Genomic DNA, 27,874 nt, shown 5'->3' with positions numbered 1-27,874 from the left:
ACTTCATCAGGAAATGGTGTGAAGATAACTTTCCATTTTGAAACTGGTGTCTTGGCCACTAAGAAAGGAATAACCAGAGGACAATCACCCTTTTAGTCTTGCAGGAGGTTACAGAATCTTTGTTTGATGGCCATTTCTGCTTCTTCATGCAGGAGGCAATGGGAGAATTTGGGAAACTGGTCCTTCAGTCAACAGTTCCTTCCATAGTTTCCTCTTGTTCAGTGTGGCACTCAGATTTTATGGTTCAATGAAATAGTGTATCCCTTCCTCAAGTGCATTTAGACTACATCTAAGGCTAGGTGAACACAAAGGCATTTTGTATCAACTTTATGTTGTGCCGTTTATAAGGCATTTTGTGTCATGTCTTATGTCAACTCTGCAAGCCCTTTCTTCCCCAGCCAACCTGAGCCACAGCCTTTCCTTCCTTTTGACACATTACCTGGCACAGTAATATTTGTTCTTCAATCTCCTATATGAAAATACATCATGATTTGATGCATAAATCTTGGTCAAATCTATATATAAGTAGCATATCTATATCTTAGCAGCAAATAACACTTAAAGGGTGTTTCCATAACTCCAACATAAAGCTGAGAGACAGGCATGTTGCTCCAGTGCTGTAACCCTCCAGAGAAAACAGCATTGCATGGGAGGGATACCACACCTGCATTTGTCAATTGTTTGTTGATTTTTTTACTAAAGGATTTTTTTCCCCACAAGGAATCTGGGAGTTGAAATGAGAAGAAATTTTCCTATTGAGAGAGCTAGAGAATGCTCAGTTTGGAGTGGTGCATCAGGGAAAGTGAAAGAAAACATATGATGTGGCCATAAAGAGGATTGAAGAGGGAGCAATTTCAAAATATGAACTTCCACAAGCTCAGGCCATGATGTAAGCCATGGCATTGCTTAATTATTTGGAAATAATGATCTCTCCAAACATTAATCAGTAACATGTAGAACACACAGGAAAGAGTACTCTTCTTATAAAATAGCACTAAGTAACAGTGAGACCATTAGGCACAGGCTAAATAGGAGCCACAAAGGCTATTTGAAGTATTGCCAAAAGAACTGTCAGACATTGATAGTTTTCAACTGACATCTCTTCCACAACTACAGAAGTTTCACATATGCCACTTAAAACTACGCTCCATTAGCATTGATACAGAAGCAGTTAAAAAGAGCTGTTCCTGCAATCCCAGAGATAGGAATGGGAGAGAGATGAATGACTGGAAAACATTAGAAACAAAAACATGGGACTTGAAGTATCAGTCTCTGACTCCAAAGAGTTAGAGATGATAGACTTTCCAGTGAGTGATAGACTTTCCAGTGAAGTTCCACGAGATGATAATTAAAGCATATGGATTCAAGAATATTTTGGATATTTTGTATCCTGAAGCAAGGCACTGCATTCCTGATAGTTAACTAGTTGATAGGATCTGGATTCTGAATGTGAAAATTTGGCAACATGGTTTTACTAGAAAACTCAGGGTCTAGGATCCCCCACACCAACGCAGATCTGGTTTTTCCCCATTATTAAGGCCACACTTTTGTGCTGCTGATTCCTATTTAAGATTTTTACTATAACACTGTCATTTTGTCAATATTGAGTCTTCTTTTGATAGCCATCAATACCAGGTTTCAAAGTAATAAGGACATTCAGTCCTTCTTGAAATGGAGTATTTGAAGTCTGAGTTCAGACTGTATCCAGTTTCAATAACTTCTTTTTGTAAAATGTATTGAGAGTTGAAGAACAAAACTTACCAATATGAACAACAGACTCTATTTATTCTTTTTTATTATTATTATTTTAGGATACTTACTCATCTCCAGCACTTTAGACTGCATGGTGTATGCTTAAAATTACATCCCCTCTATTGAGTGACTGAATACATGCCTAACGGCTTTTGGGTCAGCTAATTAAGGAGTCATGGGAAGGGACTCTTCCTACCCCTTAGCTTTCTCTAAATATGTTATGATGTTTGTGATGCTATGGTATATCTGGAGAGCTGTAAATTCATACACAGACATTTGGTAATCTATCCCACAGGAGAAGTGGAACTGGGAAGGCAGAGGCATGACCTAACACAGCCAGTTCTACCCAACAGTATCAGCCCCAGCTGCACTGACTCTGTTGGCACTCAGCCCAAAAAGTATTGTGGTCTGCTGAACAGGCACACAGCTGACTCAGTACAAGGTAGCTCTGGCAGCACTAAAGTCACATGTAAACAGCACTGCCCAGCATGATCCTTGTGGTTTCCTTCCAAATCAGACTATTCTACATTCTAATGTATTCTGCTTCAGAGAGAAGCCGACAGGTCTACAGCACTGCATACTGTGCTGCCTGCATTTATGGGCTCTGGGCTCAAGGATTAATGTGCCACTTCACAGCACAGACATCCAGCTGGAAAATTTACCCACTGAAGTAAAGGGTTCTGTCCAATGATGCTACAGTCCTTCAGGAGAAAGAGAGGCAATACCAAAGATTTGGGTCACTTAGATTGTTTATAATGAGTTAGGTATTTATCTAGTTGTGAACTATTTATTCTATAATAAAAGAAGTGTGAACACTACTAGGATAAGTTGGAAGGTAGTACACTGCAAGCAGGAACAGAACGTGGAAGTCTGCAACTGCCCAACTTTTTTAAGTACTGTAATCTGCCAGTTTGCAAGCGAGTATTTAAAGCTGGTTTTGATTAGGGGATCAGTCCTTTCAAGGACATGCACCTAAAGTATATGCAAACCTTACCTTTCAAGAATGCTGCCATTCTTTGGAGAAATGATCTGGTATTTTATTATATATTATTATATTAACACTACCTGTTAGTAGTGAGCCTAGCCAAATTTCTGGTGCATTATGCTTCAGAGTCAGTAGCAATATTTTGTCTTCTAACTCTAGACAAAAATATGTTGGAAGATTTTTGACTCTATATTATGGACTTGTGTCATTTTCCATAGGACTGCAATTAGCATTTTAATTGTCTTCTTGATGCTTTCAAAGAACTCTTTATTTGTAAACAAAGTTATTAAATCCATACTTCACTAATTTTCACAAATCTGATTCAAAAATCAGGAATATCCAGCAACTTAAGTAGCAGAATTCAAGTTCTAAGTCTAAAGTCAGTTTCCTGAGAACATGGGAAACCATGGGAAAACAGAAATAAAACTCAAGCTTGATTTCAGATTGAAAACTGCAGATGCAAACAGTATCACAGACGTTAATGAGCATGCATGCAGAGAATACAGCCTTAGATAAATGTTCTCAAGTGAACATTTGCAGAACTAGGTTTCTATTGAACTTCTCATAAATCAAGCTGTTTCAATCACATTTCATTGCTCCACCCTGTTTGTGGTGCATTGCAAATGATCCAATCAATGTTTTTCACTCTTTAATGCCCTGCGAAATTCTGACACTGTTGAAAAGGGCCCAGAGTAGGAAGCCATTTGAAATACAGGGTTTAGCTTCTGGCTCTGTTGCTGTTTTTCTAGGTAAATGTGGGTTTCTCACCTCTGTTTTCTCATCCGTACAAGTCCTTATTTGTAAAGCTACATGTGCAAAATGCTTTCCAATCAATAGCAAAAAAGTGCGAGTGACTCACAGTTTCAAAATTAATTGTGTAAATCAAAGATGTCATTATTCACTGAAATGGTAGAGGACAGAAAATATTAGCAAACACTGAAAACCTGATATTATTTGCTCCTCTTTATGTTCTTTCTATTCATCTCTTCTCATTTCTCTACTAAAGGCTGCTGGGAGCTGTTTGGTTGACATGAAACTTACTATGAAAGTATCCGACTTTAGGATGGCTAGGTAAGTGAAAGGGACCTTGGGGTACTAATTGACAGGAAGCTCAACATGAGCCAACAGTGTGCCCAGGTGGTCAAGAAGGCCAATGGGATCCTGTCCTGTATCAAAAATAGCATGGCCAGCAGGACCAGGGAAGTGATCCTTCCCCTGTACTCTGCGTTGGTGAGGCCACACCTTGAGTACTGTGTTCAGTTCTGGGCCCCTCAGTTCAGAAAGGATATTGAGGTGCTGGAGCGGGTCCAGAGAAGAGCAACAAGGCTGGTGAAGGGATTGGAGCACAAGCCCTATGGGGAGAGGCTGAGGGAGCTGGGGTTGTTTAGCCTGGAGAAGAGGAGGCTCAGAGGTGACCTCATCACTGTCTATAACTACCTGAAGGGAAGTTCTAGCCAGGTGGGGGCTGGTCTCTTCTCCCAGGCACTCAGCAATAGGACGAGGGGGCACGGGCTCAAGCTCTGCCAGGGGAAATTTAAGTTGGATATCAGAAAAAAATTCTTTCCAGAGAGAGTAATCAGGCATTGGAATGGGCTGCCCGGAGAGGGGGTGGATTCACCATCCCTAGAGATTTTTAAACGCAGATTGGACGTGGTGCTGAGTGCCATGATCTAGTAAATGAACTAGAGTTGGACCAAGGGTTGGACTCAATGATCTCGAAGGTCTTTTCCAACCCAATCGATTCTATGATTCTAATTGGGAGCCTAGTGAAGCTCTGATGATACTTTAAAGGCATTGATCAGCTGACTGTTAGGAAAGTTAAGCCAAAGGGTGTGATACAGCTCTTTTTGCCTCCTTTTCATTAATGACTTGAAGTCATTATGGAATAAGAATAGAGTCACTCTGCTGTCTCAAAAAGTTAAGGCTTAAAAGGCAAATCACAGCCAAGAGATTTCACTCATGTTTGTAAAGAAATCTCAAAATTTACTTTGTATTCAGATTTTCACCTATTTGGGGACCAAATATCTTAATCAGATAGGTTGATTAATAGCTGCTTCAATTCAGAGAATTTGAAGATGAGCAGCCTATAGAGCATGCCCTCTGAGAAGAGGCTGAGAGAGTAACCTGCTCAGCCTAGTGAAAAGGAAGATTAGAGGGGATCTGAAAGCTGCCCATAGCTGCTTACAGTTATAAAGCTAATGAAGCCTATCAAGTCTTATCTGTGCCAGGTGATATAATAGCAGACATTAGCCCTGGGCTGTAGCTTGAGAACTTCAACCTCTATAGTGAGAGAAGTTGTTTCCCCAGAAGGGTGGTGGAGCAGTGAAACATGATAGTCAGGGAGACTACAAGATGGTGATCTCTGGAGGCTTTTAAGACTTAGCATTACAAGCCATGGCTGACCTGCTCTGATGTTGGGAGTAACCCTATCTGAGTAGGAGGCTGGGTTAGGTGGCCTGACAACTGATGTTTCTATGATTCTGCATTATTTCTTTAGTAAGTCAGTAGCAATGATCTGTTCTAGGTCATAGCTAATGCCTGTATGTCTCATTTGGCAAGGTATCTTTTGGCCTAGGCTTTCCTTAGGAACTTTGTGATGTACAAGGAAGAAGCAGTAAATAGTATTTCACTGCAAACAGTCACACTCAAGTTTGGTTCTTGACTTGTAGGTGTGTTCTGAATGACCTGTGTGTAAGTTGTCTAGGAACCAAGTTTTCAGTGAAGTGATCAGCACCAGCAGTTTTTCATTCCACCAAGCTGAGCAACAAGTCAGATGTATGGACCTTTGCAATGTATAGAATTCAACATATGAATTTATATGTATATATGCCACTACATTTGAATTTCATCAGCTTATTAAGCAGAAATTCTAGACATTTAACACATTGAAGGATTGTGAAAAGCAGTTACAGCTTGTGTTCTTGTTTAATATTTGTATTCAAACAAGTCCTTATCCTATTTGGTTTTTTTAGCCCTAACATTTTTCTTTTAGACGTATAGAAACTTTGCCCACTACCCATTTGTTGCATATGTGTTTAATATGGTAGAGTAAACTTTTGCAGTGGAGATGAAGTGGAATCTTTGGTGTACCTAGAACATAAATCAGTGCTGCCCAGGTCAAAAGTGCTTTTCTGTTTGCCCCGGAGGTCAGAGTGGATTTTGTGCACAAACCAGCTGTGGAAGAGAGACTTTGAGAGCTGGGACTCTGTATCTCAGCAAAAAGTGTATCTGTTTGCAGATCACTTTCTACCCTGGAATTTCAAACATTTGAACTTCACTTCAGCGGTTTCAAGCTATGATTTACAAATCCCTGCAGTCTGTTCAGTGTTTCTGAAAGTCTGCAAAAGGTGTCAAAGGAAAGGGAACCTTTTGTGAGTCTCTTGAATTCCACTTATCTGGGTCGGCTCCTCCAGTAGGGAAACTTTGGCAGCTGTCAAGTTGATGAAAGATTGGCAACCCACTGTTCTTGACATTGAACAACGGTGAATAAAGCAGATAAAAATGTTTCCAAAAGCTGGGTTGTTTCTTATCTTTAACCTCAGCTAGTCTCCCAGTATTAACAACTCTTGCTGAGAAACAGCTTGTTCATGCCCTTTACAAGTTTTTTATAATATATACAATTAAATCAGAAGTTGGATTTTCTGGTGATACGTTTTCTTTTTGTGTTTATCAATTAAATCCTGGCCCCAGGCTTTACTGTCATTAACTTGAATGTTGGTATTAACTTCAATGAGAAATGTTATTTTTCCTTAGGAGATCTTTTTCTCATTTTAACACTATACATTGATAGAGTGGAAGCAAGGGGAGAGTGGGATCTGTGAGTTCTTTTTTGGTTGTTATTAACCAATCAGTCTTTAAAGAGCTAAAAAACTGAATTGATGTATTCATATCCCAAATGCAGATGTAAGAGAACAAAGAATCTTGATTTTTTAGTATTCTCATCAAGGAAAGCTGGGATTCAGGTCTTACTGTGACACTGCAATGCTCCAGTTTTCAAGCTGGAGGGAAGTCAAAGATCTCATAAATTTCTTAAAAAAAATAAAATTGCAGCAAGTGTTATATGTCAGAAAAGAATATTTCAGAATTATTTTTTTACTTTAGGGTGGGCATGATTCTCTCATATATTAAGTTGCAACCAAAATTGTTTCTTGCAAAACTATAATTATGAATTGGTGATTATGGTATTATCCAACATTTCTATTACTTCAATTTAATCCAGTTTGTAAAGGTATGCATCGCTGACACAATGAAGCATTTGGAAAATCAGTAGATTTTTTCCCTCTGTGTACATCCATATACATATATAAGAGGATGCTTGCATGTATTCTGTAAAAAATTCATTGTCCACATTAAATATATTTTATAGATAACTTTATAACCTTCTTCTGCAGTAGGATTTGTTTTATGTTTACATACAGAATCACACTTGTCAATTATCTCCCTCCTTTTCCTTGGACAATGTTCTCTGAGTCTGATCAGTTGTATGTTGCGTGTGTATCTTGTTCCATGAAAACAGACTTATCTTGCATTTTCCTGACTCATTTTATGTCCTAATGTAGGAGGTGTTCGTTTTGGGAAAGAAACCCTATGAGCTTTAAGATAGTATGCAGGTTATTGAGACAGTTTCTCAAGGATACAGATTTTAGAGAGCACAAAAGGTTTCAAACACCATCTACTGGATAATGGACAACTTCTGGCATGAGGTATGTACATCTTCACGTACAAACTGGAGAAAACAAAACAATAGGAGTCACTTGGAGTCCCTGTTGATAGCTGAACTGATTCTCATAGTGAAAAGCAGCCTTTATAAAACCCATTGCTTATATGTAGTACATTCTATATCACATTTAGTTCAGGAAATTTTTAATACAGGAAATGGCATAAAGGAATATTGGCTCCCCTCTTTCCAGAACCATGTTACTTAATCATAATACCCTTCAACATCAACAGAATATACGGGATGACATTATTTTCACCAAACTTTAATGATTTAAAAATTGTGTGCTCAGCTAAACTAAAGTTCTTCCATGATTACAGGACCATTACTGGTATCTCTCCATTCTCATTTGTGTTTTCTTTCTTAGCCATTGCAAAATAATAGGTATCTGCCTTCCTATAGAGAGATCCTCTACAGCAGATGGAGAGGAGTCCTCAATCTTTTTAGATAGCCAAGGTGTAAAATAACTCTGCCCTTAGAATGAGAAGGAATGTGTTATCCTGTCCATGAGTCTTCTAGGAGCTGTAAGTCAAATGCCAATCATGCTCATTTTATTTTGAAAGATCTGCATCTTTTGTGCCAAAAATGATTTATTGTTCCTCTTCATCTAACTTTTAATCACCTGTCTGTAGACAATGAGTTGTTTCTCACCAGGAACAAAGAACTGTTTTGCACAATATTGATAATACTGTGAAATGACCATAATGTTTTGTTCGATTTTTTAATACAATTGTCCCGTAAATGAAAGAAGTGACTTATATTTGAGGACATGTTAAAGCAAAGAAGATTAAACTATCACAACATGAGACAGATATAGAAACTAACTTTATTTACCTCCTGTAACTTTAGTTTTATTTTAGCATGCAGAAATTCATAGCGACATCGTTGTCTACTAAAATCAGGATAAACCAATGCAAATTGCAGTTTCTGAATTATTTTTAAATTAAACAACTATACCAATCATCTTTCCTTATTTAGCTATCAGAAAAGTGCCCTGACTTTTATCAGCTCTTACCATTTTGTGAGGCATTGAGAGAAGGCAACAGAGCTTGAAAAAGAAGATTCAGAAACAGATGACTACCCACACTAGTTCCATATCACTTGCCTTCTGTATGAAAGCTAAATCTGAAAGCAGCCTGACATTAGCCACTCCTATTATTCTATATATTTGTGTTCTTCTCATTTAATCAAGGAGTTGACCAAGAAGCATATGGAGAAAGTTTTTGCAGCACTATGTGGGTCACAGAATTTGGAAAGATTTAATTCATTTTGTTAGCATTTTTTCAAAAGACTTCTCAGACACTGATATATATGCCAGTTATGTGCTCTTCTTCAGTGCTTCCAAGTTGTCATTATTTGCCTTCACTGGAAAGGTAAACAGAGAAATATATGCTTGTTGAGTTTTCTGAATATTGTAAGTCATCTAAATATGTTTTTTCTTCATAATCACTTGAAGTTGACACCTGAAGTCAAAGTTAGAACTGCTGCAAGTGACAGTAACATAAATAGATATAGTCTCACTTTCAATTACTTAGAAATTACTACTGGAAAAATATTATATCTGGTTTCTCATGAGTATTAGTGATTTTAGTTTTGGCCCTCGGGGTGTACATTTGATTTGGAATTCATTCTAAGCTATGTATAAAGGATATTTGCAATTTAGCAACTTATGAGACATCTACTAGAGTGTTATTGCTTCCCACTACAGGTAAAAATAGAGAAAAATAAAGCTTAATGCAGGATTCTATAGTCATTGCAATATTAAATGGTAAATTTGCTGATCTCTGTAAAACTTGAAAGGCAAAAAGTTGAAGATAACTGGAAATGCCATTAATGTAATTGCTTAGCCAAATATTTTACTATTGAGGAGCTGAAATTCAGCTCCTGATGTTAGCATTTAAATAAGAACACCTAACTTTCAAATATGCATAGCACTACAAAATTAGTGCTCACTTCAGCAAGTCTAGAGATACCAAATACCTCTGAAGCTACTTAACTATTACAGAGGCATCTAAACTTAGACACTGACAGTTGTAAAATGCTTATCTAATATGTATAATATAAAGAGGTTTTAAAATAAAGTAAGATCTGAAAAAAAAAATCCTTTTCTCTCTCCTTATATTTGAGCTAGTTCAGTGTGTGTTGCCTTTAAGAGTCCAAGTGATGTCTGCTTGCCCTTTCCCTGAAGGAACTGACCCAGCCCTAGCAGGGACCCCTCTGCAGCTCCGGTGTGAGCTCACCAGAACCTAAGGAGAAAGAAATGCAGGATGCAGACATATGAGGAAAGGGGACAAAGAAATGATGGTCTCTGGCCATTCAGAGTCTCCCACACCTGTGCTTGCTGGCATTGCCTGGTCCCAGCACTGGAACTTGGCTCAAAGAGCACATCCTTGTCTACATGGGGAGCTACATGTATGTTTGAGGCAAAGCAGCATTTGAGGTCATGTAAATGACTGTGGGTATCTATGCAGGCCTGGGGGTCATGTGAAGCTGCACAGGAGGGACAGGTAGGGCACTGTACGATGCTGCCTGAGGACCAGGCTGGGCTAAGGCTTGCTCAGCCAGAAAAGGGGTTAGGAAGGAGTGCAGATGAAGAGAAAGTAGGAGATGGAGGGTTCCCCCAGCACAGAGAGTGTGAGCTATGGGTGGGAATAATGCATGCTTCTTACTTTTTTCATATAAATGATGTCTTTTTATTTATGTTCCGCTAACATCCTGCTATATTTTTTGTGGCTTTACGTGTTAACAATTCTGAAGGTGTTTTTTGATTCATAATACAGCTTTTAAAATTAATCTGATTGAAATGAAAGCTTTGTCATGATGGAAAATTCAATCCTAACAACAGATCTGAAGGTTGCTGGCATGACTAATTACATAATTTTATTTTTTCTAGCTTTGCCATTCCCTTTTTGTGTTACTGCACAGTAAGTAGTAAGTTTGCATATGGTTGAATTATTTATTCCAAAAGTTCAACTAAATTACTAAGCTTTGGGGTTATTAAGGCAATGGAATATGTGGCATAGGTAGGCAACTTAAAAGAAAAAGTATTTTGATTCCTTTGCATTCTTGTCTAGTTTTCAGTTAATCAGTATCATCTGCCAACCATTTTGAACTGCTCCATTTAAGGGTCTTGCGTCTTAAATGGGAAATTAATGTGGAGCATTATGATAATGTTCTGTGATCCTGTAGAGCCCAGCTGTATGTTTTTAGATACGTTTGACTATTTTCTGCAGATTCTGATAATTTTGGAGGCCTACAATTTAGGAGTCCCTGCATTTGCTGAACATTTTTCATGCAGGTTCATATTTTCTATTGGATCCAATACCTTCTGACTTTCAGTGACCCTGATGTGTACAGAAAAAACACACTGGTGTGACAGCTATGGTGTGGGACCTACAAGACTTAGAATCATAGAAAACCTGGCTGAAATGGTCCTCTGGAGGTCATCTAAACAAACTTCTCTCAGAGTGGGATTATCCCACTGCTCCATCAGCCATACCTTTGTCTACCTGATCTCTGAACAATCCCACAGACTCTCCTAGAGTATGGAACAAGCAACCTGTTCCACTGCTGCACTATCTTCCTTTTGAACAGATTTTATTTTTCAGCTGCAACCAGTACACCCCAAGCCTCAATTTACTGCCCCTTGCATGTAATAGCACAATTGCATTTGTTGTATGCAGCATTTGCAATGCAGCATTTCTAATAGTGGAGGCACTGACTAAGGAATAGGGAAAAAAACCAAAACAACTTTGATCATTTAGTGTTAAGGAAGTTTATTCCATTTTTAATGACAACATAACACAGATATTTTAATGTGGGGAGGGTTTTTTTTTTTTGGGGGGGGGGGGTGGTTTGAGGCATCATGAGCTATTTGGTCTCTACACTTATCAAGCAAACAGAAAAATAACTTACATTACAACTTCCTAATAAAGTTCCAGTGCTTGTTAGTTTTCATCTAGTATCCATTTTACATTGATACAGATTTCTTGAAGGTGCAAAAATTGCAGTTCTTTTGTATCAAATTGTGTTCTTCATCACTAAGGTTCTGCTGGTGGTCAGATGCTTTTTTTCCCTCACTGTCTATTAGATCCACTTTTGAGGTCTCCATTTGGAAAGATCAAGATGTTTCTCAGAAGCATATGAGTTATTTTTATGTGTGTCTTGATATGTACACAACTGTATACTTCCAAGCTTTTTATCTCTTTACAGCGGAAACAAAGAGAAGTTGGATGCAGCACACTTATGAAAAGCAGCACAAATAGCGTGCAATGTTATGCACATAATTCAGAGAAAAGCCACAAGACGTATATATGTTCAATTTTTCCATGTTTTCTAGTTACCACATAAACAGCAGTTTTAGTTGCTATTGGCCATGAACCAGTAAATTAATGGCCAACCAGAAGAGTTTATGTTTGATGACAACCCATAGTGTTTTGGTCCTTTGTTAAGCATTATTGTTAAAAGTGAAATGAAAGAAACCAAAAACCCTCAGTGTACCCACATCTTTTAAAATGATGTCTGTGTGTCTTCAGATGGCTCAAAGCCCAGGTTGCTTTTTCCCTCTTCACCATAAGGATTCACCTCTTCAGAGTTTGATCCTGTTTCACTCCTACTTTGTCTTGCTCTCCTGTAAGGAAAATTCATTTTATATTAAAAGTCCCTGTTCTTTTCAAGTCCAGAATCCCCTACTCTAAATAATACTGTGTTTAACTGGGAATATTTCTATAAACAGAATTGTGTTGGTTTTAAGGAAGAACTGTAGCAAATCTAGTATGTTCTTAAAAACTTCACTAATGGAGAGACATAGAAAACCAACCAAGCTTTACTGCTGTTAATGAAAAAGGAAAACTACATTACTGGACAGCCTCCAATGAGATTACATAAAACTGAAGGTGTTGTTGAATGTGGGCAACTCTGCTGTTGGAGAAGGCACTGTGTTCCCAGCAGGACCTCCCTTCCACCTTGCAGTGGGGTTGGCAGAACCCTAGCCACCCTGCACCTCCCCTGTGGCTGCCTTGGTTAAACTACTCATGATGGGGAAGTTGCACTGAGCTGCCAAAGCTGCCATGCACCAAAAGGCAGGGAGCTGAACCTTTAACTATCACTGTCCATGGAAAAGGCATAGTAATCTTTCATTCCTTAACTTACTTCAGTTAGATTTGGTGGCCTAATTTGTAAGAAACCCAGTGATTCAATTATTGGGACATCTCCTGATGGTCACGACCATAGTATTTAAAAATATTACTCACTTTCTGCGATCTCTTTGCCCAGTGATGATCAAGGCAATCACTCCAATGACAACCAGACCAATGACCACCCCAAATACAATTAACCATATGGTAACTGGTGGTTCATAAGGTGGGGCCAGGGTTGGAAGTATGCCCACAAACTCCAGCGTGCTATCATCCAATCTGAAAGCCTCATTGATTCGTCCACGAGACATCCTGTCATTCAATGGAAATTCAAAGAGTTTCACACATTTAGTGGAGAAAAGAAAGAGTTTTCAGTTGTTTTATAAATCTCCAGTGTGCCCTGTTTCCCCTGACCTGTTCTGCTGGAAACTCTGCACAGGAGGTATTGCTATGTCCATATTGCTTCTGGCATGAAGGGGTGACAACCACAGTGACTTAAACCCTTAACCTGTTGCAATTTAACTGACAGGCTCAGACATTGTATGGACTCCTAAACTCAGTCTTAACATTTAACAAAATGAGGTAAACAATCTTGTGATCTCCCTCTCTGTTTGCATTTTGCTCTTCATTCTCTTTCCCCTAAGTTTCTTGCCTATCCAAAAGTTTCTTAGATATGTGACATGTTTTACATCTTTCTACCTGTTTCCCTCCTACAGTCTTCATCAGTTGTTATTCTTGTGTTTTTCACTATCCTAAAACCCCTTTCCTTGGTGTATCTTCTGTGCCCTGTTTTACCCTGAATTTCCACATCTGCTATTCAGTGCTAATCAGTCATTTCACAGACATATTTTCTCCCTTGGTTCACCAACTTTTCTCACTGCTTTCACAACCCCATCTCATGTTGCTGCTACTTTCAGATTTGTGCCCTCTTCATTTTCCACTGTACATTATCCATGATCATCTGCAGAGTTTCAGTTTCACTTACCATTTTTATAGCAATGACTTACAGTGGTGTCACACTGTGCTATAAAAGAGCTGTTCACTGACCTGTAAGTGGGAACTCAGCTCCTACTCTGATCTCTTCTGTATAATCAAATACATCTGACTGTCTTTCTAGTATGCCATTATTCTGGAGTCCTTGCTAACAATAATTCCAGCACTGAATTTTTACTAATGAGAGGAAGAAAACACACGTGCATGCACACATTGTTACTGTATTCTCTATTTCAGAATATAAAATAGTTCCTGTTAAAGTTTGAGCAATGATATTTTCTGGCAATCTGCAATGAGATGTGTTATGGCAGTTTTACAAACCCCCTGAAGCATTTTACATTGGCTGTTGTCCAATACACATCAGATAGATGGACTGTTTTCTTTCTGTTAACAGTTCTTATCCTGGTTTCTCTCATCTCACTATTTCCATTTTAACTGCAGAATTTCCTCCCTTGTCACCTCTTCTGCCTCAACTGACTTGAGCACTGCATTTCCTTCCACTCTTTCATCTGGTTGTTTTGTTGGGTTTTTTTCTTCCCCAGGGAGGAAAATCTCACCTGATGGCATTTTCCACGTCGGCTTTGGGCACAATATCACTGATATTACCTGGCATGCTGACAGTAAGATAGAAAGAGATCCTTTTTGTCTGTTCCCCCACATGAATGTCTGCAGTCCTGAAGGAGAAACAGAAGAGAAAGGTTATTTTGATTGTTAAGATGACATTAGCTTTAAATTCAGGCAAGTGAGCAGTTCTGTTTGATTGGCAGTGCCGGGGGCTTAGCTTATGCTGAGGGAATGCTTTCCAGTGAAATCAGCTGGGAAGTGAAATCAATTTTCCTGACAAAATTTCTTTTTCTATGTGCTAATTTGTAACTTTAGTTGGAGAGAATCTACTCCATACCTAAAACAACCTTTGGTGTAATTTTCCACAGCATGTAAAGAAGAACAGAGTGTGTTTGGGAGTTGCTCTCATGAATAAGTTGATGTATGAAGTACCAAGAGGGAAAAAGAAAAAAGTCTTCTTCCTTATTTTCTCCTGGGAGTAGATTCTAGACATTATGTGACTGATATTATATGAAGCAGCATCTAAGAGTTTAAGTAGATAGGCTCTGAAAATTTTTGAAAATATTTAGTAACAAAGATTGGGTTTTGTACCAAAATCAATTTCAGGTGAAAGATTTTATGTTTGTAACTGAACCTAGATAAGATTAGTAAGTCTGAATGAAATTCTATCTTTTTTTAATCAACAAATTTATCTTTTCTTGGCCCAAAACCTCTTGGATACTCAGGATCATATGCATACATTGGTAGAGATTTCTAATCAGTGTACCTTCCCTGATATTCCCATATAGATGTTGGGCACAAATTCTCAAGGTTCACCTGTCCCTAATATGACATGGCAGACTAAGCCTTCTTACCTAACTTTAGTACATTACTCCTAAACTTCAGGGTCTTGAGTGAAAAGACACCATGTACCCAAGCTGGCATCTTGCCTTTTGCAGCCAGCTGGTGCTCGACATTGTTTGTTATCACCTCACATTTGACAGAAGGCACAATTAATTCCACCAGTTTGTGCCACTAGTGAACCAGAAGCAATGCAGACATAGCTGGCACAATTAAGTAAGCTACTCACTGGAAGTTAACTTCCCGTTTCATCACCTCTGCAAAGTATTTTCTCATGGCATAGGCGATGGATGACTTGAACAAGAAGAGCTCACTTTCATCCCATTCATACTGCAAAAACAGCACAAGAGAAATTCATCAGATAGCAAGCTATCTGACACTAAGAAATCATTCTAAAAAGAAATAGCAATTATAAAGCTTGGCATGCATTTCAGTATTATTTATTTGTACCATGATAGCACAGCAGAAAACTACTCAAACTCTCTAGCTCTGTAATCTGGGCTCTCTGCAGGAGAAAAACCAAACAGGCATCCCTGCTGCCAGGCACCATGCTGTCCCTCTGCAGTTCCGGGTAACTTTACATGGGGCTGCTGAAGATGCTCCTCTGCCAGCACATCTCCTTGTCTTACAGGGAGAAAAGGCATCAGAAGCAACATTGTTACCACTAAATATTGTGCATTATCTTTGAAGTCTAAAGATTTCATAACTTAGATGATTTTAATCACATAATTTTATTTGCAGACCTGTTCTTTTAAGGAGGACAACCTTTAGGGCAAGATTGGGTTTTTATTTCCTTGATGAGCTGAGATTTTTGTTTGGGTTTGTGTTATGGGTTTGGCCAGATGGGTGAAAAACTCGTTGCACCAGTATTTCTGCAGCAGGCATGTATTTCTCTTTTTTCCCTGGAGAATAGATAGATGATATAAAAAATGTACTGCCCGTGTGCAAGCTCCTCCTGGCCTGCCTTGTGAGTCCAAAGTTATTTCCAATGGAAGTCAAAAAGAGCTTCTCTGGGGCAGAACCAAGAGCTGTACAGGGGGCAAAAACCATCACAGGAGCTGATAACGCAGCCTGGTCTGTTGTGCAACAGCTCATGTGCACAAAGGGAAAATTCCCTATTGAACTCTGTGGCAATTTTTTTTCTCCTTCTAAGGTCTTGTGTTTGTGGTGCCTGGGCAGGAATGCCTATAAATGCTGCCAGCAATAATTTTACACAGCTCCTGATTTTCTCGAGTATCATTCAGGAAGGTGTGGTAGAAGCAGCTCTGTTGTAACAGGCTTTATAAAACCCAGATACATTTTCAATCCTGTTCTCCTTTTAACACTGATATAAAAGGAAAAGAGATACATATAAATATAAGAAAACAGAGACAAACTTTTTAGCAGGGTCTGTTGCAATAGGACAAGGAGTAATAGACTAAAACAATTGATTTAGATTAGTTATTAGGAAGAAATTCTTTACTGTGAGGGTGGTGAAACAGTTGGACAGGTTGCACAGAGAGGTGGTGGATGCATTCAAGGTTGGGTGAGGCACTAAGCAACCTGACCTAGTGGAAGATGTCCCTCAAACAACAGGGCTGGACTAGATTACCTTTAAATGTCCTTCACAACATAAACCATGATTCTATAAATACAGGGGAGGAAAGAGCAGAAAGAGCCCACTGTTGTCAGTCCATGCAGGATCAGGCCCCAGGCAAGGCACAGGTGACCCAAAGCTGCTGCAATCAGAGAAGTCCCTGTGGCATTCAGAAGGCAGAAGCTGTGCCAGCCCTGGCTATTCCCACCAGCAAGGGCTGAGGCTGAGTCACCTTTGCTAGGCAAATGCCCCTGCCTTTCTCCTGCTTGCACAGCCCTGTGCTGAAGCACTTCTTGTTACTGCTGCTGTCTCCGGCAGCTGGCACTGTTCTCCATCACAGCCTACGGTGCTCTTGTGGGAGTTTCTCACATTTCTATTTATGTCCAACATCTTTAGGCTCTGCAGTGCTGCTTTTTTTTAGTAGTAGTAGTAGTATTTCACCAAGAGCTAATTGACCTTGATTCCTCTACTGATGCTTTCTGTACTTAACATCTTAACTTTTTAATCTTTTAGTCATTTCTGCAGCTTATACTTTGTCTTTTTCAGTCTAATGTGTTTTAATTGCCCCTGTGCCTCTGGAGTGCCTTGATAAATACCATTGCTGGCTATGTGGATGGGAACTACCTGGCTGGCTTCTGATCTGTGTTTGAGTAGAGACTACCTACACTCCTTCCCTAGGCATCTCAGAAGCAGAAGCTGCTTTTCTTTCAGAGAGAAATGAACTCTGCCAAGCGCCTCTGCTCTTTTCTACTCTGTTCTTTTGAGACCCCACATGTGACTTCAAACACAGTGTAAGTCTGGCCCTGATTCAAAAAGCATTTTTCACTGTGAAATACATCTAAATGCCTGCAGGCTGACAGCTCTCCATTCCCTAATGCTGTCTTGTGTGCCTCTTACAATGTAATCACACGTAATGACATTAATCTGGTTGGGAATTTTGAATTAATGTTCGAAGAAGAGTCCTGTTTTCAAGTAGTGATCAGAGGATGGATTCTCCTGGAACCTTTTATTTCAGGTAAGACAGACCCCAAGATATTCAGCAGGGATTCTGTAGCCAGTTCCCTTAGGAGGACACTTCCATAAAGCCCCAGCTGAGGCAGAGCTGTGCGTAGTACTTCAGCATCATCAGCTACACTGGTGACCAACGATGCAGCTCTAATCTCATCAGCCTGAAAACAATTAGGAGGGTAATTACAGTCGTGCATGCTCTGGTACAGCTGGCCTTAAGCTCCATCCGTGAGTCTAGATGCTTAATTTGCCAGAACTCTGGGCTATTGAAGCTTTCCTGCTTGTAGCAGCCAGAATTGAGAGTAGTAGCTGAGACATAGAATTGCCTGCATGAGCTGCAGCTGCCCCCGTGGCTGCCTCAGCCCAACTCTACCTCTGCACAACAGGGGGAATTTTCCCTTTCTGCTCTCTTCAGAGCTAAAGAGCAGAAGCACAGAAAGGGTTGCTAGCATATTCAGAATGCTTTCTGCTGTCCTAACAGTGCAAAGCAACTCTAAATACATCTTAAACAAACAATTGCACTGGGTTCACAGCTTCTAAGCTCTGTGAGCCGTGTAAAGCAGTCAAAACATATTGCTCTATGTAGATGGGCTGAGATTCCTGCCCAAGATTCCCCCTGTCTTTTCTCTGTGCCAGTTCATGCACGTACTATTACCCGCTGCTGACATGCAGAGTCATGTCCCCAGGGGCTCAGCATAAGGGAATTTTGTGGGGAGGCAGAAAGTAACCGAATGGAAAAGGCTCCCTGTAAGTTGGTGATGTGGACTGGTTTTGAGAGGAAAATGTATTACTTGCTTTTCAGAGCTTAGGAACCTACTGTCCATACAATAATTCAAATTAAGTAATCTGTATGAGATTGTTTTACAGCTGCTCAATTGCACAACAAAAGACTATGATGGCAAAAGGCAGGCATGAAAATGGTATTAAGCTAAACATTAACCATAATGACTAATAAATGTGTTGTAATATGAAACCTTTTCATGCTGTTGATATCAGTTTTGAATTGTATCTAACTCAACTCGGCAGTCTGGGAAGCAATAAAACTCCAGTGGGGCTTGCATGTAAGAGAGTGATAGAAGCAAGAGCATCCATTCATATGAAAAATGAGTCCATGGTATTGTGTCCTTGCTAGTACAATAGGCTCCAACATACAGATCTAAATGACCTGCCTGATGACATACTCATTCTTGGAAAATTACTAATGTTCTGCAAGGTGAAAATTGCTATTAACAGGAATGAAGTGTTTGCACTTAAGCCTTCTTCACTGACTCCATGAGATTAGCATAAAGAGGAACAACTAGAATAAGGAGCAAATTTTCAGCCTTGGTTAAGCAGATGGGCTAAGCCAATGCTCTGTTTAAAATCGTAAAAGCCATCTTTGGTTTTAATGAGTGTTTTTGGTTGCTGTAATACATTTTATTGGACCAGCTGGTATAACTGGAGAAAGCAGACAAGCTCTTGGGAATTAAAGCCCTTCTCATCTGAAACAGAAGCAGCTGCACTGCACTGCCCCTGCAATCTCAGTAACAAAGCTGTCTCTGCGTAAGAGTTGGAGGGCAGGGAGGCAGCCGAATGTATCAGGGCCCAGAAAGATTACAGCAAACAGAAAAACAAAAATCTACAAAGAAATGCTGATAGAAGTGTTTTAGTTTGGAATCAAGAGCATTTAACAATAGAGGGTGGGAGTCAATCTCTCTGCTTTAGCCCCACATTTAATTGTGAAGTAGCTGCTGTAATAACTTCTGAAGTCATGCACTATAGCCACAATAAAAAAATTAGAAGAAATTAGGAAGAGGCTTTATTTAAACCCATCAGCATAGTTGAGAAAAATACAGCCCTTTTCAGGTTCACAGGTTCCGCTCTGTTAACCCTCCAGGCCTCTCCTGTAGCAGGTGAAAAATTGTGGTTGGTACCTCCACAGAGTAATTCAACTCATTTATCTGACATGTCTCCCTTAAAATGGGTGGGATCACTCTCTGGAAAAAGTTCTTCACTAATTCCAGAGGGAATCTTGACCACAAACTCAGAAAAGACATCTTGTATGTGATAACCTTTCACCTGAGCTAATGCTGCTCTTCAGACAAAGATCAGCTATACTCTCCCTTATTTTCCAAGAGCCATTAGCACACTATCCCTGTCGTCCAAGCACTGGGAAAAGTGCCACAGCACAAACACACTCACCGCCTGGTTCCCCAGTGCTGACTTCAGGCTGATGCGCACTTTGATGGCATTGTCAGAATCTGGTTTAAAAAGAAACAAGGGCCATGTTAGAGCTGCAACAAAAATCCAGTCCCTGGGAAATGCTGGGGTGGCTCAAGTTTCCTTACAGGCTCCCCTGCTTCCCCTGAGAGCTTGGTGGGTGAAAGAGAAAAGAGACAAAACCCCGTAGTTTTGTGAAATTTCTAATTCTGCTTTGCAAAATGTTGTTTGCATAGCAAGGCCACTAACTCATGAAACAGCATGAAGTGATGGAGTCTCTTTGTTCTGGTACGCACTGACTAGCAATTATAGAGACCAGTGTACCATGTATAAGAAGTCATAAAGTAAGGTAAGCTAGGCACTTCAAAAGGATGAAATGTAAAGATCCAAGTTTTTGTAGAGTCAAAGTCAAGATTTTACAAGTTTGACAGGTCATGTCATTGATCAAAGAAAAGCCAGAAGTTCAGCTGTGATGAAAACGCTTCAAGAGCACCCAAGCGATGAAATCAGGAGATCACTACCCAAATTTCAAGCCAAAAGAAGAGATCTGCCCAAGATTTCAACCAGTCATTAATATGAAAATTAGAAGATGTAACTATGAACTAAAGACTGTACAAATGGCTTATTTTACACAAACAAGTTAGGCAAGTTTTTGCCCAGTATGAACTGGATTACCTTCAATGTTGTCAATAAATACCTTTGCTGCTAAAAACATAAAAAGCTTCTTAGCAGTTATTTATTTTGAGGCATTTTTTGCTATCAGTGGGATTGATCTTGTTTCCTTTTGATCACCTCTATGTGCAAACATATGCATCTGAGCTGTTCAGTCCCCAAGTCTGGCTTTGCAACAGACAGAATGAAAATTCCTCTTTCCCACCACTGGGAATAAGAAGCTCAGATAAGATGTTAGTGTCTGGTTAGGTGAATCCCACCATCAGAGACTGGCAGAGCGTACTGAGTTACAGTACTCTCCAGTATGGACAGTGATTACACATACATAACCTGGATTGTTCAACACTTAATATCACAACAATAGGCTGAAAAAATGCATTTTTCCATGGTCTCCTCCTCTTTCCTTCTTTTAACTCCCCTCTTCAAGTACCACATGACTGTAAGAAACATAGTACTAATTTTTTTGTACTGGTTTGCACCTATGCTGACAGCTCAGGGTTTGCTGGCTCCCAGGACTAGTGGATCCCAGTCCTGCAGAACAGGCACACTGCTTTCAGGCAAGTGCCTCACAAGTCCAAGCCTTTGACCTTTCTTCCTTCTCTACACCAATCCCATACTCTGAGAGCTGCCATTATGAAAAAAAAAAAAAACCAATCACCTCAATTTCTGAAAACTAAGTGAGGCTCTGACAACCTCATGCATGCTGACTTCTCCAGCTCTGGCCATGAGAAAGCCAGCCCATCTTCCTGAGTAAAACTTGCTGCTCAGTGTGTATTTCCCATAACCCCGGGTTCCTAGGGAGAAGAGCCCTCAACAGGAACAAGAGAGAGGGACTTTGCTAATCAAGAGTTGTGAGGACTAACAAGTGTCCTTAAATCACCCCCAAGTCATACGTACACGGAGCCCAGTCTGTTTTCCAACCAATGAATCTTCCAGAATTGTTTTTTTTCAGCCACTCATATAAAGGCTCAAAGTAGCGGAGCAAGGGTGTTGCATTCATGTATTTCTCTCTTGTTACATTTTCCAGTGCTTCAGTCCAGGGCTTGGATCTGCCTAATGCCAGCAATTGTCTGTGTACGTGGAATGAGAGGTAATATATTATTGCCATGTTCCATCTAGACTAGCAAAACACTCTGTGATCAGTATAAATGTTTTCTATTGCTTCTGAATTCCCTTCTTTCTCCCATTATTCCTCTTAATAAAAATATTTTATTCCCATTAACAGGTAATTAAACCTTTGATGTTTAGAACCTTAGTACACATAAATTTAGTCAACTTGTCAAGATGAACTGGGCAGATACATGCTAAATTCCCAAGCCAGGTTCATTCTTGATGAAATCTCACTGACTCCAGAAGGTTTCAATGATGACTTAGGCTTTGTTATCTGACTTGTACATTTGAGAAATTTGCTTTGTTACCTCAGCCTCTCACCAGCTGCAGTGGAGTTGGTAATATCACATTTGTGAAGAGGGCCACTATGGTTAGCTGCCTCGCAAAGGGCCGCCTGAAACTGGAACTGATAGATGGTCCGGGTGTAATACCTAAAGGAAGGGCAAGGAAAAGGGAGGGACAGGTTTTGTTAGTTGTCTGACAAAGCAATCTGCGGGTCTTTGGCCTTTGGAAAACTGCTGTGTCAGTCATCACTCCTGTGTGGGAGACTGCACTGCAGGGAGAAAGGCCACCTGATATTTATAGGTTAGGCTAGCTCAAATTTAACAAAATGCCAAGATCAAATGCAGCAGGAGAGCCCTAAATCTGTCTGTTGCCACATAAACTAGGAAAGATTAAGGTTTTTAAGCCCAGCCCACTGTGTTTGAACCCTCTAAAATGGGATGGATGGGACAGAGAGGAATGTCCATAGTTAGTTTTTTCAGGGCTGCATGTGTATGGCCAAAGTGACGTGGGGCACCATGACTCCCCAAGAGGCAAACACCTCATACAGAAGTGCTCCCGCTGGTTTGATGGCAGCACGAAGCTTCTCTGCTCAGCAAGAAGCTAAGCAGCCTTCTCACTGCTCAGAGATTATTATGCAGAAGCCCCTGATGCCCACAGAAACACTTCCATTGAAATCAATGACCTCAAGTCTGGACTTTGAATAAAATAAGATTGGGTCCTGAGACTCTCCAGTAGATGTTTCAAGGAGCTGGGGCTTGTTCTGCAGGCAAAATTTAAGTCATTAATTAAACACTGCAGTACCTTATGAAGGAGTAATCATTGGCCACATGGAACAGTGCCGCAGGGTCGCAATAGGTTTCATCATGAGGGACTGGTTCCACAACACCAACTATTTCTCTCCTGGGAATGCAGAAAAAACATAGGATTTCTTTTAACAGACAAAAAAGAAAAGTAATCTGACTCAGCTTTTATTCTGTTTAGTCTAATATATATGGGCACCTCTCTCACTTCCAAACAGAATTCCATGCAGCTCCTAGTAACCCCAAACGAGTTTGTTCCACAGCTGGAGACCACAGAGGGGAAGCTACTTTGAAACTAATAGTGCAAGGAAGGGATTTGTATCATAGCAGGGTGTGCAGAGAGAAATTAGTGGTTTGAAAGAGTCTACAAGACATGAGTTTCACACACACATCTCATGCGCTGGGCCATGCTGAGTTTGGAGACCTGTGTTTGTGCTCTGGACAAGTGCATGCAGAGACTAGGTGACCCAAAAGGAGGATGCCCTCCTGTGCCACTGGGCTGTAGATGAGGTTTCTTTTGCTTTCCTCTCCTGAGACTGCGTTTCCTGAGAGGTACTGCAGAAACAAACCCATGCCCTAAGTTCTGAAAATGGTAATAAGCTTCCATGGAAATATTTTCCCAAGTTCTTTTTCCAGCAGAGAGCTTTGCGGTGCCACTGCAACAGATGTGATAAGCTTCCCTGAATAATTTGTCATTCTCTGTTTATCTGACATCTCTGCTACTTTTGAATACATTGGAGCTGATTGATTTTTACAGGGGGTCAGGAGGCTTGCATATATCAAGTTTTGTTATAGATTCTGTTTGCTGATGGAGGGTTACTGTTTATGTTCATGTCAGAGTGCAAGCCCCATTTTCAATGTGGGGCTTATTTGGATTTTTTTGAATTTTTCTGTACCATAGTATAACCAATATGGGAAAATACAAAATGCAGTCTGAATAAAAATACTTTTTAATCTTGAGCTTCAATATGGTGAAAATTGATTGACTGATGGGTATAATCTGATAATGCACCTTTGGGTGTTACTTGCCAAGGGAACTGTATTTTCTTGAGCAAGAAATCTGGTATCTTAATACATAAGAAAGGAAAGAATTAGTCTGAAATCATTCAGACAATTTGCCTCAAAACCCACTAGACAATGGGGAGGACACATAAAACAGTGTGCACAAATATATGATGGATTGAGATCTGCAGGCTTCTCAGGCTCGCAAATGCAATGAACTTCACTTTCCACTTGTCCTTAAGAATGTGGGGAGCACACCAGAGCACATGTCCAAGGAGACATAGGGAAGGGCTGTACTTAATCTATGAAGATGTCTTGGGACATGAATCAAGGGAACAAAAATGTTGATCTTCAACATCCCATAGGCCACCTTTATCAGTAAATTGATGGTAAAAATGGTGGGTGAAGTATTTTGAGAGACAGGGTAAACTGCCTGGAGCTGTACACAGTGCTAATGGGGATACATGGCTTGTCAGATATTATCTGCACCATGTTGGGTGTTTCTAGCTGGCACTCTACAGGGATTCGTAGAAACACCTGGAGAGACAAATCCTGCCCTACCTCAGTATTTTGAGTAACTATGAAGGGTTGGGTTTGCAGGTTCATTTGAAAAAAATCGTCTTTTTTTTTCTCAGACTTACTTCATCTCCCACCACCGTTTTGTCCATTCCTGCTTTGTAATCTCACCCCTAAACACCATCCACCTCCACTTCTCCAGCATGTAAGTAAAAGGCATTGTTCCAACAATCGTTAGTGCTTGTTTGAGCAGAAAGTTGATTTCAGTTTCTGAAGAAAGAAGCAGTTAAGGTAATGGTTATGGTAGCAATTAGTATCTGATTCAATGGCTGAAGTTCCTTCCTTTTACAGCTAATGCTTACATGTTATCTGAATTACAGATTTTCACTAAAAAAAAAGTAGAAGGAAGAATACTACTGAAAAAACATGAGCTAAGATTACTTAAGTATTGTACACAGTTTTGTTTCTCTTTCTTTCTCCTAACCTCCTAAATAACCCAGGCCTTTGCATTTCACTATCCTTCACTGAGAACTTTCCCAGGCTCTGGGGAATTTTGAACTGAAGACATCTCAATACATATAAAATGTACATCTCCATCCTTCTAAGGCAATATTCAGAAAAGCCAGACAAACTGCATTACACTGAGGGCCTACCTATGTGGTCACTCAATAGTGACTAAAGTGGGAGATGTAAATGTCAAGGTTGAAGTTTCATTTGAACTGCTGAATACATACCTTGATAGAGATATATATGGATTCATTCAATAGAGTTTGAAAAGTGTTTGGGAGACTCATCAAATGAACCACGAAGATTTAAGGAGGAGCTTTTCAGTACTGAAGGTAATGAAGTGCTAGCTATATTTTTCTAAATTATGTAGCAGCATCGTAAAGTAGTGATCCTTGCTTCACAATGTGATTTGGGAGAAAAACAGCATTTTTGGTAAATTAGTGGAATAAGATTTTCAGAAGCTTCTCCGTTGATTGCCGAGTTTGCAGGCATAATAAGGCAGAATATACATAGCGTTTGTGCATTTATTTACCTTCATCCTCTTGGAAAGTTGGCTCTAGGAGACCAAGAGATTTCAAGTGCTCAGGAGTGGCTGCAGAAAGGGACATAATTTCACCTACTGCTTCATGGAAGCCCTCATTGGCCCCACTTCTGAGCAGGTAGGGCTGCGCAGAGTATGCCATGTCGTACTCGATATGCCCCATCTCATGGTGTGCAGTCAGGAAGTCGTCCATGGTCACTTTGGTGCACATCTTGATCCTGCACACCAGTACAAAGGGGTTGTGGTTAGATATACAGTGGCCCAGATTAAACCCTGTCTGCCATAGACACAGGGCAAAGCCCTTCCAGAGGCTGCAAATGTTCCTTGCACCTCACAAAACCTGGCAGCTACATCCTAGTACGCAGTGCAGTTCCTCCTACAAGAGTGAGGCTTTGAGGGGAACTCGACAAAACACCTTCAGCCACATTGAAACTGTGCAGGGAATAAGAGAAAATTGCTGTTCTGTGAGAAGCAGCTGCTCCCTGAAACCTGGCAATAAACTCACTCTGTGTGTGGGAGACAGCAACCACCACCAATCTTAGGAAGATAGTAGTGTAAAAAAAACCTGTGTTTTGGTGACTTCTGCTACTTCATCCATGTGTAGGTACTATTTAATAGAGGAATTTCTTCCAAATAGAGTTTCTTTTACCTTCTCCAGAGTGTGAGGCTGAGGGTTTTCACTAACCCTCTGCTAGGGAGCAGCCTCTTTCCTTGGGGAACTGTGGGGACTGCAAGAGGGGACAGAATTTCTGCCAGAAAACTTCACTGTGTGTGGACTTGCTGTCCTTCTCTTTTCCCAAATACGGAAGAGATTGATGGATTTTCATGAAAACTGGATCTCTCTGCTAAAGATAGTGGGCTCTCAGATTTTCCCTTGCTACCCAGGGACCTGGTGCCATTGCTGCAGAACGTGCAGCTGTCCATAAATCTCACTTGTATCCAAAAGCACCCACATTTCTGCTTGTGCCCTAAGACCTAGAACATAGTCATTATTTCTCTAATTCATATAAATAATAGTCACTTCTCAGCTAAAATTTGAGAGTAGTCCTTACATCTTCACAGAAAAGCTACACAGAAAGTTTTACAGTTCCACGGGATCTTGTCTTCCTTTCCCCTCTTATCAGCCAGAAAAAAATAAAGGAGAAATTGTAACTTAAACCAGGATGGTGCGCCCTTAATGAAAATACATTTTTTTTCTAGGAGATGGTATAAAAGGAGGGTCATAGCAATTTCAGTACCTGTAGTCATTTTTACCCAGATCCCATGCTGTTGGATGGCAGACAACCTTCCTGCCATCAGTCGGCTCTGTAAGCATGGAGTTTCTCCAGAAGCCCTCAGTCATGCTATCCAGGCCAATGGAGGTGAAGAAGGCCTCAGCAGCTTGGAATATTTTAACTGCATCCCATCCCTGAAACACAGAATGTCAGCATTAACCACTGCTTCTGCATGAAGCCTGTTCCCAATGGCCTGCTTCATGCAGGGCAGCTGACTTTATCTCCCAGGAACTTCAGATCAGCACCTGGCTTACTGAGAGTAAGACAGTTGTGTCTGCCTTTGGTCCCCCTGAAAATTGTGCTGGGAACTGTAATTAATTTTTTTACCTGTAAACGAAATAGGTCTCTGCACTCAGAGTTTCAGCAGATAGCACGTGACCCAGATCAGAGAAGCTCTCAATAAAAGATAAGGTAAGGTAAAGAAGACATTCCTGTCAGTAGCATGTCAGATCTGGGATTTGACCCTTCAACCTCTTCAGTCAGCTTGGGAATAACTCATTTGAGGGAGTGGAACTGCATTCCCAGAAGATAAGCATGACAGATTTCAGTCAGAACCATAAAACCTGGCACATGTGTCTATGAGAGTTGCTTATCAGATTGTAACTGCATGGCAATGTCCAAGATATTTTTGCAATTCAACAGTTTTATTATTTTACACAGCAGGAGCTCTGCATTTAGCAGACTGGGCTTTCGGAGAGATCTAGCTGGCAAACAGCTTAGGTGGATGAGAATCCTTAACTGGGGACCTCCACCAACAAGGATGAGCCCAGTCTTTACCCCAAGGCTCTGTAACTAATGCTTCCTTCCTTGCAGTGATACTTCAACAGACACAGATTTTGTCTGCGGGTCAGTGATGTAAAAGAGAGGTGAGAGTAATACAGACTTGTGCAAACTGCTAATGAAGATTTCTAGTGAATAAGCACATTTCAGAAATCAAATTCCACCTCTCATTTTTTACTTCTTAAAAGAAGTGAAGCTTGACCAAGACTACAGGGAGTTATCTTTTCTCCTGTTCTTGGTCTGGTAAAGGTGCTGGCACAGCTGTTAGCACTACAGATCTCAAAAACAGGCCTTATAGTGCTATGCAGTTATCAAAAGATAACAGGCAGACACTGCAGTTTCCTGGCTGTATTCAAATAAACAAGATGGACAAAAGTAAAACAAACTGTGATATACAAACTATTTTGTTATGGTAATTACTGGCAAAGGTCATATTTGATACCAACCAACTCCAGGACTCCTGAAATATTTATATGTACAAAATATGTCTCTTAATGGATAGGTGTCTTTGAGGAAATAGACTTGGAGCCAAGAATAAGTGAGTCAAAGAGGGTGGAGGAAAAAAGAGAGAACAGTTAAGGGGAAAGGTACAATGAAAAATGCATGAACACATTAAGG

At 40.2% G+C, this 27,874-nt stretch overlaps 1 protein-coding gene and 1 pseudogene across 3 annotated transcripts in view; one reads left to right on the top strand and one right to left on the bottom strand.

The window, feature by feature from the left end:
* Positions 1 to 884: 884 nt before the first annotated feature.
* LOC139668128 (cytoplasmic tyrosine-protein kinase BMX-like) lies at positions 885 to 7,905 on the top strand (annotated as a pseudogene).
* An 803-nt stretch (positions 7,906 to 8,708) lies between these two features.
* ACE2 (angiotensin converting enzyme 2) overlaps positions 8,709 to 27,874 on the bottom strand; it is a 28,163-nt gene continuing 8,997 nt past the window's right edge. The window contains exons 8-19 of one of the 3 annotated variants that reach the window (XM_071569536.1): positions 26,441 to 26,610; positions 25,194 to 25,420; positions 24,280 to 24,424; positions 22,638 to 22,736; positions 21,860 to 21,982; positions 21,339 to 21,511; positions 19,752 to 19,810; positions 15,216 to 15,316; positions 14,140 to 14,256; positions 12,707 to 12,901; positions 11,959 to 12,084; positions 8,709 to 8,819 (exon numbers count right to left, since the gene is read on the bottom strand). In XM_071569536.1, coding sequence (XP_071425637.1) covers positions 11,964 to 12,084; positions 12,707 to 12,901; positions 14,140 to 14,256; positions 15,216 to 15,316; positions 19,752 to 19,810; positions 21,339 to 21,511; positions 21,860 to 21,982; positions 22,638 to 22,736; positions 24,280 to 24,424; positions 25,194 to 25,420; positions 26,441 to 26,610 — 1,530 coding nt within the window. In that variant the 3' untranslated portion in view covers positions 8,709 to 8,819; positions 11,959 to 11,963. Of the gene's footprint in view, positions 8,820 to 11,234; positions 12,085 to 12,706; positions 12,902 to 14,139; positions 14,257 to 15,215; positions 15,317 to 19,751; positions 19,811 to 21,338; positions 21,512 to 21,859; positions 21,983 to 22,637; positions 22,737 to 24,279; positions 24,425 to 25,193; positions 25,421 to 26,440; positions 26,611 to 27,874 lie in introns of those variants that run through there. The other 2 variants (XM_071569555.1, XM_071569546.1) reach the window with 2 other exon arrangements.

Source organism: Pithys albifrons, chromosome 1, assembly GCF_047495875.1.
Source record: "Pithys albifrons albifrons isolate INPA30051 chromosome 1, PitAlb_v1, whole genome shotgun sequence".
Lineage (NCBI taxonomy): Eukaryota > Metazoa > Chordata > Aves > Passeriformes > Thamnophilidae > Pithys > Pithys albifrons.
Note: the sequence above shows the minus strand (reverse complement) of the source record. Positions and strands in the feature narration are given on the sequence as shown.